This window comes from Azolla caroliniana, unplaced genomic scaffold (genome assembly GCF_043228905.1).
Source record: "Azolla caroliniana isolate FFs.n. ecotype wild unplaced genomic scaffold, voAzoCaro1.0.p SCAF_1, whole genome shotgun sequence".
Taxonomy (NCBI): domain Eukaryota; kingdom Viridiplantae; phylum Streptophyta; class Polypodiopsida; order Salviniales; family Salviniaceae; genus Azolla; species Azolla caroliniana.
This window is the reverse complement of record NW_028230436.1, coordinates 5,289,273-5,305,211: the sequence shown is the minus strand read 5'-3', so window position 1 is coordinate 5,305,211 and position 15,939 is coordinate 5,289,273. Positions and strand designations below refer to the sequence as shown.

The following is a 15,939-nucleotide window of genomic DNA, read 5'->3' as shown; positions in this document are numbered from 1 at the left end:
ACCATCATAATCTCACGATTCATCTATATCTTTCATTGGGCTATCAGAAATGCCAAATATACATATGCCCAAATGAGAACTGTCTTGGTGCTCAAAGGATGGGGACATGCACCAATAAAACGTCCCATAGGATATGAACCACAATATGTGGAATGAAGAATCAATTGCGATGGGAGTAAAACCTGTTATTAAGTTAAGACATTAAAAATGATGTGATACTTAATGTGAAGAGCCATGCTACAAAAGATAGGAGAACATGCAAACAAGACATCCTACTAACATAGTATTATTTTTAAGTGATGCAACTTCTAGAATGCAGCTTTCAAGGAAAAGCCAACAAATGTGACTGCATTCTTAACAATTCGTTTGACTTGATGTAATCACAAAATTCCTTGTCACCATCACAACGATATTGTTTTTCAAAGTATTCAATGTCTTTCATTATAACAATTTAGTTGTATACAAAGCATTGAGAAATATTACATGGAATAATTCCATGGGAATGGAGAAACCCAAACAATAGATTGTGCAATCAATCTCCTTAGTATTATAATTTATAATGTGTGGATACAAACAAAGATTCTTTGACTAACTTTTTGAACATTCAAAAATTTAAGTGCACCTTCTAATGTAAACAAGGTTTTTTTTAGCAACATTTGAGTGTCCCCAACATGGCATCTCAAGATGATCCAATGGATGCATAAAACCCATTAATAGTTAGACACAATCACATGAAATCATGGAGTAATGAGGGGATTAAAGACGCAAGAAGACAAATTAGGTAATACATTTTGTTCGTTGGCACACACAATAGAATGATGCAATGAGAGATACCATTTTTGAGAAAGCAAGCCATTTGGATTTCTCTATGTCCCAGAACAAATATACATATCTTGGAATGAGCGCATTTGTGCTTGTTTTTCCCACATATGTCATATATAAGGGATAAAATTCCCAAAACCTTTGTAGCTATCCAAATTTCCAACATGTCTTAGGTCTATTATCCTCCACTCTAAGCCCTCCTCCTCATGGGATTCAAATATCTTGCCAATCTATTAGGGCATGATAGTAAACACATTGCAATTTGCTTTCGAATTGCAAAGCCATGACTGACTCGTTCCCAATATGACGCAACAAATTAGAAAACGCTTCATTTTGAGATGTGAGAAAATATGTCGGCAAAAAGAATGTAGCGAAATTGCTAAGGTTTTTCACTGCTAGATTTCCTTGAAAGAGATCAATACTTTTCCACCGTTCAATGTTCACACGATGAATCATCGATTCTCAAAAATTTCGAAGGTACAATTTACACACAAAACTCGAGTTTTTTCACGAACACAATGGCGCCAAACTAAGTTCACACGATGAATAATCGATTCTCAAAGATTTCGAAGGTGCAATTTACACGCAAAACTCAAGTTTTTTTCACGAACACAATGGTGCCAAACTAAGTACATATGCCCAGCCGGACAAAGTGTGTATTGGGGATCCTATTCAATAACGAGAATCACATGCTTCAAATTTAACTTCTTCGCCTTTCTGCCTTTTGTCTGAAGGAAGATCAATATTTCTTTCGTTTTTTGCCTTGCCATGGAGGCCGTGAAAACAGTAAGTACCTTCTTCTTCTTCTTCTTCTTCCTGCAAACCCTAATCAGATTATTAGTTTTTTTACTTCTTCTTTCAGATTCTCTCATCTTCTTCCCCTTTATATGTGCAGGTAAGTGTGAGGATCAAGGGCAGGGTGCAGGGAGTGTACTACAGGAAATGGACGGTTGAGAAGGCATCCAGGCTCGGATTGGACGGTTGGGTGCGAAACCGGCGCGATGGGTCGGTCGAGGCCGTGTTCTCGGGGAACACGCGGGACGTGGATGCCATGGTCGAGAGCTGCAAGATCGGGCCCGAGGCCGCAGTCGTCACGTCCGTAACCGTGGAGCCCCTTGCGTCTCTCGATCATCCTTCCAAGGGTTTCGAGAGAAGACCTACAGAATGAAATTGTTGTGAAGCCGAAATCTTGGAATTGGAATAGAGTTGTATTATATTGGATTGGATTGGATTGGATTGGATTGGGTTGGCTTGTATTGTGTTGTAATGGTTTTGGCTTGGCTTGTGCTATATTAGATTGGGTTGGACAGGATTCATGTCCAAGACATTATGTGTATGTCAAAACCTCTCCATGCCCCACGGTAGACATTGGATCCTCCATCCTTGCTGGTGGACCCTTCCAACAACTAAGTGTTAGAACTATAAACGAGAACGTGTTTTTCCATTGCATATGTATGCGGTATCATGGAACCTCCATCTATAAAGACCTCTAGCATATGCTCCACTGACACAAAAGTAGGCATATCCGATTCAATAGATCACAAGAGAAGCTACATTGATTTGACCTCCACAACAAATGGTTTAGGCTCGATGCAAGTGAAATGGTAGCACGAGAGTCGCAATCTGATAGCCTACCACATGTAATAGACCTGATATGATATGAGATATTGTGGCCAAACTTCCATTTTTGCTATCCAATGCATAGACCTATGTGTGCCTATGCTATTTTACATATATAACTTCCATAACCCAAACCATACTCTTTAGGACTATGTTCAAAAGACTTAACAACGATGCGTTAATCTATTACCCTTGTTAATAATACCCCTAATCTCCCTATATGTGTCATGCAAGACACACCATTTTACCATTGCCTTGAGATAATGGCAGAGCTTGTTAGCTATGTGCCTCGCCATGTGAAGGAAACATATGACTACATCTTCACCTTAACTTTAGTAGATCCAAGTTTTTGAGTAGATACCTATTGGATGATATTCTTTAGTTAAACTATAATCAGAAGAGTCACCATTTGTGATATGGGATGCATGTACATGGCAAAGTCAATGTCACCTTATTGAACTTCATTGACATCATATAGTATAAATCAAAGTCATCACCTTCGTGATCTCTTTTAATGGTTTGTAGCTACTCAAGTTCACAATTGTGAAAGCTTCCTCATTATTGTGTATGATACATTAGAGCATTATATGTCATTGCATAGTAGTAGAGTATAGTGAAAGTGTTATAAATGTTCACTCAATACTAAAGTTATCATAACAATAGACATTTGATGTATGTGACAAGATCAGATGAATTGATGCCTCATCCTGTGTCTAATAATGATGTAATCCTAAATTATGGCGTCTCATTATATGGTATGTGTTGGTACCCAAGTTATAAATTTCTCATAGTGCACACTGCAAATTTAACACTCGATTGGAGGGAGCCCTGAGATGATTTCTTCTTCGAAAGTCCAAAAGTGTCAACGAATATGTAATCTATATTTTGATGCAACCCATAGCTTTCAGGATTGCTTTGATGTTCTAGAATGATATTCTTAACGTATAATCTGTGTTCAAAAAATGCGTGAAAGATGACTAAAAACAGATCCCATAAAATAAATAGAAACTGTTTAGTATGCAAAATTAGATGAAATTGTGCAATACAAAACATCGTCACCATTTAGTGGAAAGTTTGAGATCCACATGTTTCCATTATCTCCCAAAATGTTCCCTAGTCTGACACTCTTGCGTAATGGTGGGATGTTTGGAAATTTTGGATGTTGGAGCATGTGGGGATCATTTCTTCAAATGCATATACAGACTTCCTAATGGTTTTGGCAAGATGTCCTTCTACCTAAACATATAGGTAGAGAAGGCTAAGAAGTTGTGCGAGTGGTTGTTACATGCAAGTAATGTAATGGTGTGCTTTTACCAGAGAGAGAGAGAGAGAGAGAGAGAGAGAGAGAGAGAGAATTAAATTGGCCAAAGGAGGTTGACCAAAGGCGTTTACAGAAATAATGAAAACCTAAAAGAGAATTCAGCGAAATATAGGGGAAAACAGGAGAATTTATTTCCGAGTTTTTCCCTAAATCAAGAATGGAATGTATGTGGGCTACCCAGATTCAACTCTTCATAGTAAATTCAATATCCATGCTGACATTTGAAGTTGTGTAAATTTCATTCTATTTGATAAAGAGGAAAAAAAACCCATGCAATACCAAAGAGGAAGAAAAAGATGAAGAGGAAGAAGAAAAAGGAGGATGGATCATACGTCCTCCATCATTAAAGATGAACAAGATTGATTGTTTCTTGGCATTATTAAAGCATTGTGGGAAGAACAAGGATGTGCATGAAGGCATAAGAGCACATATAGAGATAGTAAATAGAGGGTTATTTGTGAAGAGCCCGCATTTAGCTACCACTTTGATCCATATGTATGCCAAATGTGGTGATTTTGCCAGAGCTGAATTCGTCCTCCATTCACTTCCTCTCCATGACACGGTCATTTGGAATGCATTCATCACTGGTCTTGTTCACCATGCCAAAGAAGTGGAAGCTCTCATGTGTTTCCAATGTATGCACTTCGAGGGCATCTCTCCCAATGTAGTAACTTTCATTTGTGTGTTGAAGGCGTGTGGAAATCACCTCAGGATGGGTGAGAAAGGCCAGCAAATCCATGCTGAGATTGTGATAAAGGGGCTCTCTGAGACTGATACAGTTCTCGGAAATGCGCTTGTATACATGTATACTGGATGCGGTTTGCTCGGTGAAGCTAAACAAGTTGTCGAAACACTCTGCATCCGAGATACAGTCACATGGTCGACCTTGATCTCGGGGTACGTCAAAGAGGGTCATGACAATGACGCAATCACATGTTTCCAACGCATGCAGAATGAGGGCCTCACCCCAGATGCAATCACGTTCACATTCATACTGGGTGCATGTGGTTGTATAGGAGCACTGGACAAGGGTAAAGAGATTCATGAGGTGATTGTGTATATGGGTTTGTTGGGAAGAGATGCTGTGCTTGGGAATGCTTTAGTCGGCATGTATGCGAAATGCGGGGATGTCGTGCATGCACAAAAGCTTTTTGATGAGCTGCCATTTCGAAGTGTTGCATCATGGACTATGTTGATCTCAGGATATTGTGAGCTAGAACAAGGTGAAGAAGCTTTCTTCTTATTCGAAAGAATGAAGCTAGAGGGAATCTCTCCAACTCTCATAACTTATGTTTGTGTTTTGAAGGCTTGTAGTAGAACAGGGGAACTCAACAAGGGCAAACAAGTCCACAATGAGATTTCATTTAAGGGATTATTGGAGAAACAAAACCTCATACTTAGCAATGCTCTGGTAGGTATGTATGCCACATGCGGCGCGTTTTCAGAAGCACAAAAGGCATTCGATGAGCTTTCATTATGGGATGTTATCACGTGGAATGCATTCATTTCAGGCTATCTGCAACACAATAAATGTAAAGAAGTATTTGATTGTTTTGAGCAAATGCAAATCAAGGGATTTTCTCCTAATGCCATCACCTTCATTTGTATCTTGAAAGCTTGTGCTAATATAGGGGCAATTGATACAGGCAAACGAATTCATGATCAGGTTATCAGTAATGGATTTCTTGCAAAACATGTTGCAATCAGTAGTGCATTGGTAGATATGTATGCTCAATGTGGAGCGCTATGTAAAGCACATCAAATTCTCAAAGATGAACTTCGAGCGTCTGATTCTATCTCATGGAATGCGTTGATATCTGCTTATGTCAAACATGGGCAGGGTGGGAAAGCATTATCCTGTTTCAAGCAAATGCAAACTCAAGGCATCCATCCAGATACAATCACCTTTGCTTGTGTTCTGAAAGCCTATGGTAGCATTAGGGTGATTGAAAGAGGCAAGCAAACTCATGCCGAACTAATTGCCAAGGGTTGGTTGAATGGGAAATGTATTGTTCTCAGCACTGCTTTGGTGGATATGTATGCTAAATGTGGTGGACTTCTAGAAGCTCAAAATGTATTTGATAAACTCACCATTCGTGATTTGGTATCTTGGAATGCTTTAATATCTGGGTATGTCTTGCAAGGGCAAGGAAGCAATGCATTGCATTGTTTTGGACGTATGCAAAGTGAAGGCTTCTTGGCTGATATGATCACCTTCACTTGCATTTTAAAGGCTTGTGGAATCATGAGGGCGATTGAAAAGGGAGAACAAATCTACGACGAGATTTTAAGGAAGGGTTTATTGGGAAAAGATGCTATTCTTGGCAGCATGTTGGTCGATATGTATGCCAAATCTGGTGCACTGGTGAAAGCAAAAGTAGTGCTCGATAAACTTCCGATCCGGGATGTGGTCTCCTGGTCAACACTTATCTCAAGATATGCCCAACATGGACGCGGTGAAGAAGCACTACATTGTTTTGAATGGATGCAACATGAAGGCATCTCTCCAACCGCGATGACTTTCCTCTCAGTGCTAAATGCATGTAGTCATTCAGGTCTAGTATATGAAGGTGAAGTGAAATTTGTGAGTATGAGCAAATATGGTGTGATACAAGACCCCGAGCACTATACGTGCATAGTCGACATTCTAGGTCGTGCCGGACACTTTGAAAAGGCAATGTTGGTGATTGAGACAATGCTAGCATCGGATTATCCTCCTCTCTGGGGTGCTCTATTGGGTGCATGTAGAAAATGGGGAAATGTTGACCTTGGGAGATTGGCCTTCAATAATGCAATACAACTAGATAAAGGGAATGCTGCAGCGTATGCATGTATGGCTACTATTTTTGCAGGTGCTGGCATGCATGAGGACGCAAAAAAGATTGAAGCCATGAGAGTGATGAATATTACTGAGGTCCCCCTTGACATGTAACAGGGGATGATGTGACCGCTCCACCCAACCATCCAAATACATAGATACTACTTAGGACACCTTTTGGTGGTGTTTCAAGGTTTGTAGTTTATACGTGGAAACACCTCATGCATGGACTAATGCACCAGAACTTTGCATTTGACAAGTTTGGTGGTACAGCATTCAGTGCTCCAAATGGATTGTGGCAAATTTAAACGATGCCTAGAACTAGTGTTGCAGGTGTTAATAAAAAATAGTGTATGCATATGTGCAGATAGAACCCATGAATAATTGTCTCAAATTTCCTTGCCACAATATTTTCATGAAGCCTTGAAAGCAAAATGATTTCCAAAGAAACAGGAGGTATTATTGTTTTTCAGAACCAAATGAAGATGTTATCCAAGACTTGATATCAGAAAAGCATAACCACTAGAAAAGGGACAATCAAAGTTTCTAGAAAATTGCCTCCTGTATACATCATTATCACTATCATGATCATTGGTCTTTGTTAATTCTCTCACAACATGCAAATTAAATTCAACTACACATACATCAAAGTTCAGAATTATAGAATCATTTTAAGTGGCTGTGGCAGCTCAAAAATGTTAGCATGCAAACTATTGTTTGCAAACGGTACAATGCAAGACATGGTAGCTGTGACATCAATTGAATTGTTCACAATAAAATAGAATGAGAACTGATTTGATTGCAAGCGTAAATTCAAACCATTGCCAATCCAATTATGACCCAGGTTTGAGTTCTTGGTAAATGTCATTACATATGAACTTGTCATTGAATCAACCTCATGACTCATTATACTGCGCAAAAGTCAAGAGTATGGAATATTTACATTGGCTTCAAACTTTAGATGGCCTAAAGACACTGCACAAAGTGAAAAATACAGAGAGAGAAAGAGAGAAAGAGAGAAAACTACAAAACGTAACTTTTTACCACGCAAGCGTTAGTTACAATCCTCGCAGCTTGCAAACATTTCTAACACTGCATTTACCTTCTGATCTAAAAGGTATCATGTACAAAAATTGCATTTGTGGTTTTAAAACGTGTACATTATTATCAAAGGAGTACTGTTCCAAATATCCGAAAGCGCCGAGACCCCCATGGATTCTCCTTGTGCAAATAATAAGACTTCACGCAACACTTGATCCAGGGAGGATTAAACCTTGACTCACACGTAACACTTCCATACAACTTATTCTCTTCAAACCCGAGAAGCTTCTGAACTTTCCTCTCAAGAGCACCAACTGATGCACTATCACCATGCAAATCCGTAGCAGGATGGCCATTAAAGAAGCGTTCCTACACTTTCAGAACATGCAATATAAGATGCCCATGAATTGTTACTTCATTATGCATATTTAGTCTTAAATTGGAAATAAAGACAAAGATGAAACCAGAAGTATATGACATACTGCATCTTCAAAACACAAGTAGGCACAGATGCGTGCAGTCGGATCCTCTAGTGTCAACTGTACTCTATATACATAAGTCTTCCCTTCGCATTCGTTAAATGTCAATAACATCTCTGGATCCACTGGCACACAAAAATCATGTACTCTTGTAGGTAGTGTCGAGACAACACGTACCACACAATGGAACTTGTAAGTTACCTGTCAACATAATTATAATATACTTCAGAAAACTTGGAGTTTGGAGAGAAATAATAAAGCTGAAATGTGTGTGATTTTAATCTTCTGGTGCTCCCTTTCATTTCCTTCAAGGCATTAACAATTTATTAAATCAGATGGTATCATTTGTCAGATAAAAAGAAACACCTTGAAATGCCAAACAAAATGGTGACCTGTTAGTTTCTCATATTAAGCATATGATTCTACCTTCCTCCATAAAAGTAGTCTTTCAAACACACCTTAGGTTCCCATTATGGTCTCTTAGAGATTTTAATATATCTGCTTTCTTTCTTTTAGTTTTTCTCTCATGCCCCAAAGCCCTCTGCCATAGTCATCCATGCTCCAGTCGCATTTGCCGCGTGACTATCTATATATATACCTACGAGCACTTTAACCCACCTATACCTTTAACTCAGGTTTATTTTTAACCGAAGTTCCCTTGAGTCTCACATTATGAAACTCTCCTGGATAGAGCCCTGCTACCTCGATAGGTTTCATCATAATCACTAAACCAATACAATGTGCTTTTCAAATTATTCCAGCTATCTACAATACGAGTAATTTAACCCAGAAATTTATATTGTATCCAACACCACTCGCAGATCATTTCTCGAGATAAATAAGAAAAAAAAGATGAATTACTACAAGCACGTATACTCTCAAGTGTATCATTACAAGAGGCAGAAATGAGCGTTTTTCTCATAAATACAAACCTCAGGATATGTCAAGACCTCCCTTAGGGTTGAGAAAGGTACATGTTCGTAATCCGTCACTGTAATCAATAGTACAGCCAAGAATGTATACAAAAAGAAGTTAACATAAAAAGGAGCTACTTTAGTTTTAGACCTGCCTAATCATTTTTTTCACATATATATATAAATGCTTTTACTGAATGCTCTAACAAGCTGCACCGTGTTACGCACAAAAACAAGCTGAGTTAGATGTGCATACCTGTAATAGAATGCAAAGGTTTCAAAGCTGATTGAGGCAATCGCCGATCAGCATCAAGAACCCTCCTTTGAAATTCTCTACACATAGGAACATCAAAAGCTAAATCATCCTGAATTTGAATTGTGGAGCTATCTTTTTTTCTTGTCATTAAGAATATTATTATTAGCACTTTCTCATAGTACCTCTCACGCTTCTCTACCAGCTCACAGCGAGATGATAGTAAACTTAGTTTACTCTCACGTAGAAATATTGTCTCATAAATCCCTGAATGGACTCGGCATGTCAAGTTACGGAACTTGACCCAATTGCCAGGTGAATATGGTTGAATGGGATTCTCTTCTAGATTGAGGATTATGGGCAATACAGTACCGACAGGAGGAAAGGAGGAAATTATATCCCTTTTAAGTGTTGGAACACCTTCTACCTTTATCTCTGTTGAGAACACTCTCTCTCGACCTTCTCTTCCTTCAGAGCTGTATTAAAAGATATCAACTTGAGGAGATTGACCAGAACTAATGTAACAAGAAGCATGAGAGATTTAAGAAGATTTTAGTTACACAGTCAAAAAAGCTGGTGGAGCATCTGTACCATCCCAAACGTACAATATGATAGCATTATTAGATTCTTGGTCATCTACATGCAAGATCTGTCAGACAAGAGATCATATCACATGAGTGGTCTAAGGAAAGCCTTGAATAAAATAAGGCTGTCAAGTGTAAAAACAAATATCTGTGAAAAAGATATTGTAAATAATTCTGCATATTGTATAGTAAATGTGATGAAGGAGATGTAATCGAATGCTGAACAGTAAGAATCTTTCTCAAAGATAATTTATTTTCAAACAACAAAACATAAATAAATGACTGTACAAATAACAAATTACATGACTCCATTAGCATGCTACAGATTCAGATTATCAAATACTTAAATACTATAGAAGAATAATATTTATTGACAGTTTGAGATCTAAATATACCTTGCAACACAAGTCAAAGTAGCTCCCTTCATTAATACCGCTGATTGGAACAAGATACTCAGTTAAGCCTGTTGAATATCCTAATTATAGGTTAAAAGAGACAAAGAGTTGAAGATAGTAACCCTCCAAGATGAAGTAAATTTATCATCAATTAAATATTCCTGTTCATAATTTTGAAAATGAACTAAAAAGGTTTCTAAAGCTTTACATTCAACTGTAACTTCTGAAGGCCCAACATTCAAATTGTTTAAAAGGCCTACAGAATTAGGGAAGAGCTTGTTTGAACAGATCTCTTCTCCACTCAATTATTGTTCGTCAAATACAGATGCCAAGCAACAGATAAAAAAATAAAAAGATACTGACATGGGAAATTCCCAAGAAGATTTGTTTTTTATGCCCGGAGTTTCAAACACATTTTCTATGCATGGTATATCTAAAGGAAACACATATATCTGGTAAAATATCATTATTCTATCACCATGAAAGCCAGCTTGCTTTCAAGAGTCTTATGAGACAAGAGACTCCCTCCCTTCGGAGAATGAACAATATATAATGTTCTGTTGTATGTAACTGTTGGAACCTGCGTCCATAAGGGGTTTTAATTTTGATGAACTGTTAAATCTATTTTATCTGTCTCCATTCACATTTTTTTCTCATTTGTCATTCTATTATGCAATTCATATAATTTATGGCTTGTAAACACCTCATGATGCTTACATGTTTTCCAAAAACTTCATGAATTCAATCAGAGCAACTGAGATCTGGCCATATTTGCAAGGGTCGACTAAATTTATTCTCATCAAATAGTAGTGTTATATATAGCAGTTGACTCTGCCATCTATTCATGTTTGAGGTCATTTGGATATCTTAAATTGACGTGAATGTTTTTCTACAGCTTCCAAGTTATCAAAATTAACAAAATAATATGTTTAGTATGCTTTGTGCATCCATATGCCTACCCCAAGGACCCTCAATGACAACCTGTTACCTCCTAAGAGAATTATCAGCATATTTACATTTTCTTTTAATGTACACTCTTGTAATACTTTTTCTAGCATATTCAACTCTCTCACACACACTGCACACAAACATGAATATGCCTTCCATTTTGAATGTCCTCAGTGTCTTTATATATACTTTGGGATAAAAACTCAGAACCTATTTATTTGTTTTCAATCGTGATATGGCATACCATACCTATATCCATAGGCTGTCTTTTGACCCAATCCCGAATAAGATCTATTTGCTGATGATCATTAGGTTTCATTGTATAATTTTTGGATGATTCCTGATAGGGTGTGTATCCAATTCCATTCATCCCATCAAAGATGAGAAATGATGCTCCCATTTTAATTCGAACAATTGCTTGAGGCACATCTTTGTGAGTGTTAATCTGCATCATTTACATACATAATGTGTGTCACTGTGAAAATAATGATGCAACAACCAAAACCTTGAAGACAAAACTTCAAAAGTTATACAAGCAAAATATCAGCATGCACTCATTAAAAGAAAAACTTAAGTTCAACTAAATTTTTAGGATACAGAAGCATTTCCATCATACGAGCAACATGCCTCTATATTTATCCCTTAGACCCTAATAGTTATATATTTTTAGGTATGTCATCCTCAGTAGTTGAAAAGCTACAAGACCATATCATTATTTAGAGTCACAATGGTGTTATAACAAATGCCCATATCACAGTGCTCTTGAAGATTATCAAGAGCAAGTTGCATCTAAATGCTGCTGTTTGGATAGATTCCAACCATGTGTGTGAACAGAACACTCTGTTTAAAGGATCATTGAAAATGTTAAACTTTCGTGAAAAGTTTCCACTAATATTCATTTGATCTACCCTAAATTCCTTTTCTGCTGTATCCACCCTAATTTGATCCTTTTCCATCATGCGGGAAATTTCGTGAAAAGTTTCCCCTAATATTCATTTGATCTACTTCCTTTTCTGCACAAATTTCCCGCTGTGCTTTTTTTGCACATCACATACTCATTGCTGCACAGCTGAAGCCCTGTTTACTATCTATAACCTCCCCTATACTCTCCACCTCAGGCAAACCCTAAGCCCAATTTCAACATTATAATAGCTAAACTTTTCACTCAAATTTCAGCACTTGGAGAGCTAAGCTTGAAAGATCCTTGACTGATAAGCTTATATTCAGTTTACTTTGGACATCATTTTTAGGGTACTTTATTTTCAAACTTTTATAGGAGTCAATTCTAGAGACATTTGATGTTCAAAACAATAATTAACTTAAGCAATTTAAAATATATTTTACTTTGTCGAAATTTTGAATATTTTGTTGGGTTTGAAAAAAATTTAGACTTATCCATTGTATTTGGTTATCATATAGTATGCATGTTAGTCAATGCCTAAAGAAAAGGAAACATCTCTCCTCAAATATGTCACAGAAAAAATGCAACTCAAAAACCCTTAGTAACACATAGACTAACCATGTAAACAATGACTTTGAAGAACTTACCACTGCTCGATGGAACCGGATCACGTCTCCTATAGCCTTCACCCGTGGAAGGCCCTCTACCGTAGAAGAAAAAACAATGACACGCAAACCAGGGCTGTATGAACTCATGTCTTCAACCGTCATGGTACAAATCATATCTGTCAGCAATCATCAGTTACGAACCAAAACAGCAGTCATGATAACAACAAAAACTTGAAACTTCCCATTTGATGCATTCATGATCATGTGCATATTACAGAGAAAAACACCAAAACATTTTTATTCGTCCAAATGTCCTCGAATAGGCCCCTTTCCCGGCACGCTATGAGGCTCTAGGGGAGGAAATTATCTCATTGAGTGAGCCAAGCCCAACTTGCCACAGAGCAACAGCAGAGTCCAGATTATCTATCTGGCAATTCATCCAGTGGCTTCGTGGTCATGAAGGAAGCTCAGGGAAGCATCGAACATCTCCAAGGAAATCCATGGAGAAATTTCTATATAGCAATCATTGACTCCCAGTGCGACTTGATGAAAGACGGTCAGGAATTAAATAAAAAAGAATAAAATGCATATGACGGTTACTATAGTGGTTCCGTTCAACCCTTAAAAATGACCAAATGCACCTATGTACTACAAAGCTACCAGGCAAGGACAATGATACTATTCGTAAATATATGTACTGAGTTATTGATTGTATGGTCAATTCATCTCCATTTTCTATTTTTTATCCTTGGGCATTGTCCAATGGTATTTGGAGAAGTAAGAAAAAATCAGGCGCATTTGTAGAGATACAATGTTTTCCTGTGTCCATCGTTCTTGCATGCACCAACAGCTTAACTGTAATCCTAGCTCATCTTCTTTGTCATCACCACAATTAGCAAAAGAAATTTAAATTACAACTTAACCTACTTAATGCACACAATTAATCACTCAGTTAAAAGACACATTGTTTAGGAAATCAGAATGTATATGCCTGTACATGTGGTGGGATCACCTCATTCTTGCAATGAGATAGGGCTTAACAATGAAAGGTAATGCATAACGCTTATGCAATTGGTTATGAGAGAGGGCTAAAGCTCAATGTGTGTGTGTGTGAGAGAGAGAACTAAAACTCTAGTTCTAAGGTAAAAAGTCATGAAGAAGTAAACGGTTTATAATTCCACCGTTATACTTCTTGTACATTTAGCATGAGTACATATATGAAGATTTTAATCTCTTAAGGCTATTCCCCAAGGTTTCTCTCTCTTGTCCACTTTTCCTTGTATGACACTTGTTGCTTGGGTACCAATGTCCATGGCATCTAAAGGTATAGAAATTAAGTGTATGGTAATTTCTTGACAGGGGGGTAAGTTTCTACTGAATAACTACATGTTCCTTGACAGCGATCTAGTCAAAAGCCTTAAAAACATGTGTCCTAAATATATGAAATTTGATGATTAGGTGAACGAAAAATCACTTTCATGATAAGGCTAACATGTGCAAGAGTGGAACATTTTACATAAGATTTGTGGAAATATAACACAAAGAATTCAGGATTAAGACCTATAAAGACACATTTAAATGTCAATCAGCAGTCCAAGCATTCCATTGCTTGGTTAAGTTTACATGTGGAAGACTAGAAGGCAAACATAAAATATATGGAAACACGGTACCATTGATAGAATTCAAGATAAATACACACAATTCCAATATTGGTTAATGAGGACACTATGAAAAACTTTCATGGTGATGTTAAAATGAACAAGAGTGGAGTTATTAGCATAAAATTCATGGAAATAAGGCAACCTGAGATAGAATTTAGGATCATCATCCACATTCCAATGTTATTCAGGACTCTACGAATCATTTTCCATGTGAAACTAACACGTACGAGAGTTGAATGTAGACATCGAAAACCGTGCAATCAAGGTAGAACATGCTATGACAGAGATGACAGAATTAGCGATCAAGACCCATAGAACAAGCATTTCAGCGTCACTCAACATAACCCCAAGAATAACTTACATGGTGAGGTGTACATGCAAAACTGGTAAAAACCATGGAAAATGGCAACCATGATAGATCCAAGGATCAAGACCAAAAACCACGCATTATAATGCCCCCCAACCGACAAAATTTCACTTTTCATGGGTTAGGCCAACATGTGAAAAGAGTGGAATATAGACATAAAAACATGTAAATAAGGAAACTCGTGATAAAATGAGCATCAAAACCCACAAAATATGAATTTCCACTGCCACGAAGAATTATATTTTTCTTGACGAGTGGTTAACACAAACAATATTAGAGAATAGGCCTAAGAAAACTGTGTACATAAGGCAAAAACCAAGATAGAATTTTGGTTGAAAACCCACATAGCAGGAATTTTTAATGCCACCAAGATCATCTTTAACGGTGACATGGTCATGTGTGAAATAACGGAATATAGACATAAAAAGTGTGGAAATAAGGCTAAAAGGGGATAGATTTGAGATTGCGAACCTACAAAACACACACATTTTCGATGTCATCGAGATTCACCTTTTCATGATGAGCTTTTGATAATGTTGTTGACCAAGACACTAACAGATATAGGAAAATAAAGAAACAATCCATTAAAGAAGACATAGATAATAGAAATAAAAACAAAGTAGAGGAAGAAGAAGAAAATCAAGGACTAAATAGATAAGGAAAGATCCACGCATTCTGAAACTTCATGTGAATTTTACATGACATGAGTAGAATTCAGTTTGGATACCTGATCCACGGGTATTTTTGGGTTGCTCAAATTGACTGACTGCACCATAGAAACTCACTTTCTTTCCCACTAAGAGAATCGCATCGTGCAGCCTCTTATATTCGTATTCATCAGCCATTTCTATGTCCTGCTCCTCTCGGTTTGAAGACCAGGGAGAGGGAAGGAGACAGGAATTTAAAAAGGAATAAAGTGTGCCAAATAAATAAATATGAGAATTACTGAAATTCACAGAAATTACTGATCATTTTCTTTTTTCCCTGAAACTATGCTGGTTTAAACTTTAAACAATGTAACAAATAACTGAAAAACCCTTGTTGTCCCCCTGAGTCCTAACTACAAATCATGAGGATCTTATGGTCGTGTTAATCCTCAGAGGTCTTTAGGGTTTAGGGTGTCGCGCCTTAAGAATGAGTGAAATATAAAAGTCAGATCCCTTAGAGGACAAGGTTTTCCCAGTGCGTTGCTTGGTAAAATCACATA

At 37.4% G+C, this 15,939-nt stretch overlaps 3 protein-coding genes across 4 annotated transcripts; 2 read left to right on the top strand and 1 right to left on the bottom strand.

Annotated features, from left to right (window-relative positions):
* Positions 1–1,466: 1,466 nt before the first annotated feature.
* Positions 1,467–2,082, top strand: LOC147868571 (acylphosphatase family). Its single transcript, XM_087333717.1, has 2 exons — positions 1,467–1,608; positions 1,718–2,082. The coding sequence occupies exons 1-2, from the start codon at positions 1,591–1,593 to the stop codon at positions 1,988–1,990; spliced, it is 291 nt and encodes a 96-aa protein (XP_087189843.1). The 5' UTR covers positions 1,467–1,590; the 3' UTR covers positions 1,991–2,082.
* Positions 2,083–4,112: 2,030 nt separating this feature from the next.
* On the top strand, positions 4,113–6,695 carry LOC147868570 (pentatricopeptide repeat-containing protein At1g03540-like). The gene has a single exon (XM_087339551.1). It carries the CDS (start codon positions 4,113–4,115, stop codon positions 6,693–6,695), a length of 2,583 nt encoding a protein of 860 aa, XP_087195677.1.
* A 662-nt stretch (positions 6,696–7,357) lies between these two features.
* LOC147868569 (protection of telomeres protein 1a-like) lies at positions 7,358–15,662 on the bottom strand. Of its 2 annotated transcripts, none has more exons than XM_087320910.1 (10): positions 15,460–15,662; positions 12,744–12,880; positions 11,445–11,640; positions 10,248–10,315; positions 9,829–9,917; positions 9,454–9,744; positions 9,272–9,348; positions 9,034–9,092; positions 8,105–8,302; positions 7,358–7,996 (listed from the first exon to the last, which is right to left on the bottom strand). In XM_087320910.1, exons 1-10 carry the CDS (start codon positions 15,575–15,577, stop codon positions 7,823–7,825), a joined length of 1,407 nt encoding a protein of 468 aa, XP_087177036.1. In that variant the 5' UTR covers positions 15,578–15,662; the 3' UTR covers positions 7,358–7,822. The 2 variants fall into 2 exon arrangements, with proteins under 2 accessions (XP_087177036.1, XP_087177044.1); XM_087320918.1 differs by having other exon boundaries at positions 7,358–7,991; positions 15,460–15,655.
* Positions 15,663–15,939: the final 277 nt, after the last annotated feature.

What these genes read in the sequence shown, in the direction of transcription:
- LOC147868570 (XM_087339551.1), top strand. Translation starts at nt 4,113, where the DNA reads ATGAACAAGATTGATTGTTTCTTGGCATTATTAAAGCATTGTGGGAAG.
- LOC147868569 (XM_087320918.1), bottom strand. Translation starts at nt 15,577, where the DNA reads ATGGCTGATGAATACGAATATAAGAGGCTGCACGATGCGATTCTCTTA. An exon ending in CAAAAATACCCGTGGATCAG is followed by an intron (nt 12,881 to 15,459) that starts GTATCCAAACTG and finishes GATTGCTGACAG; the next exon opens with ATATGATTTGTACCATGACG. An exon ending in ACTTTGACTTGTGTTGCAAG is followed by an intron (nt 9,918 to 10,247) that starts GTATATTTAGAT and finishes CTTGTCTGACAG; the next exon opens with ATCTTGCATGTAGATGACCA.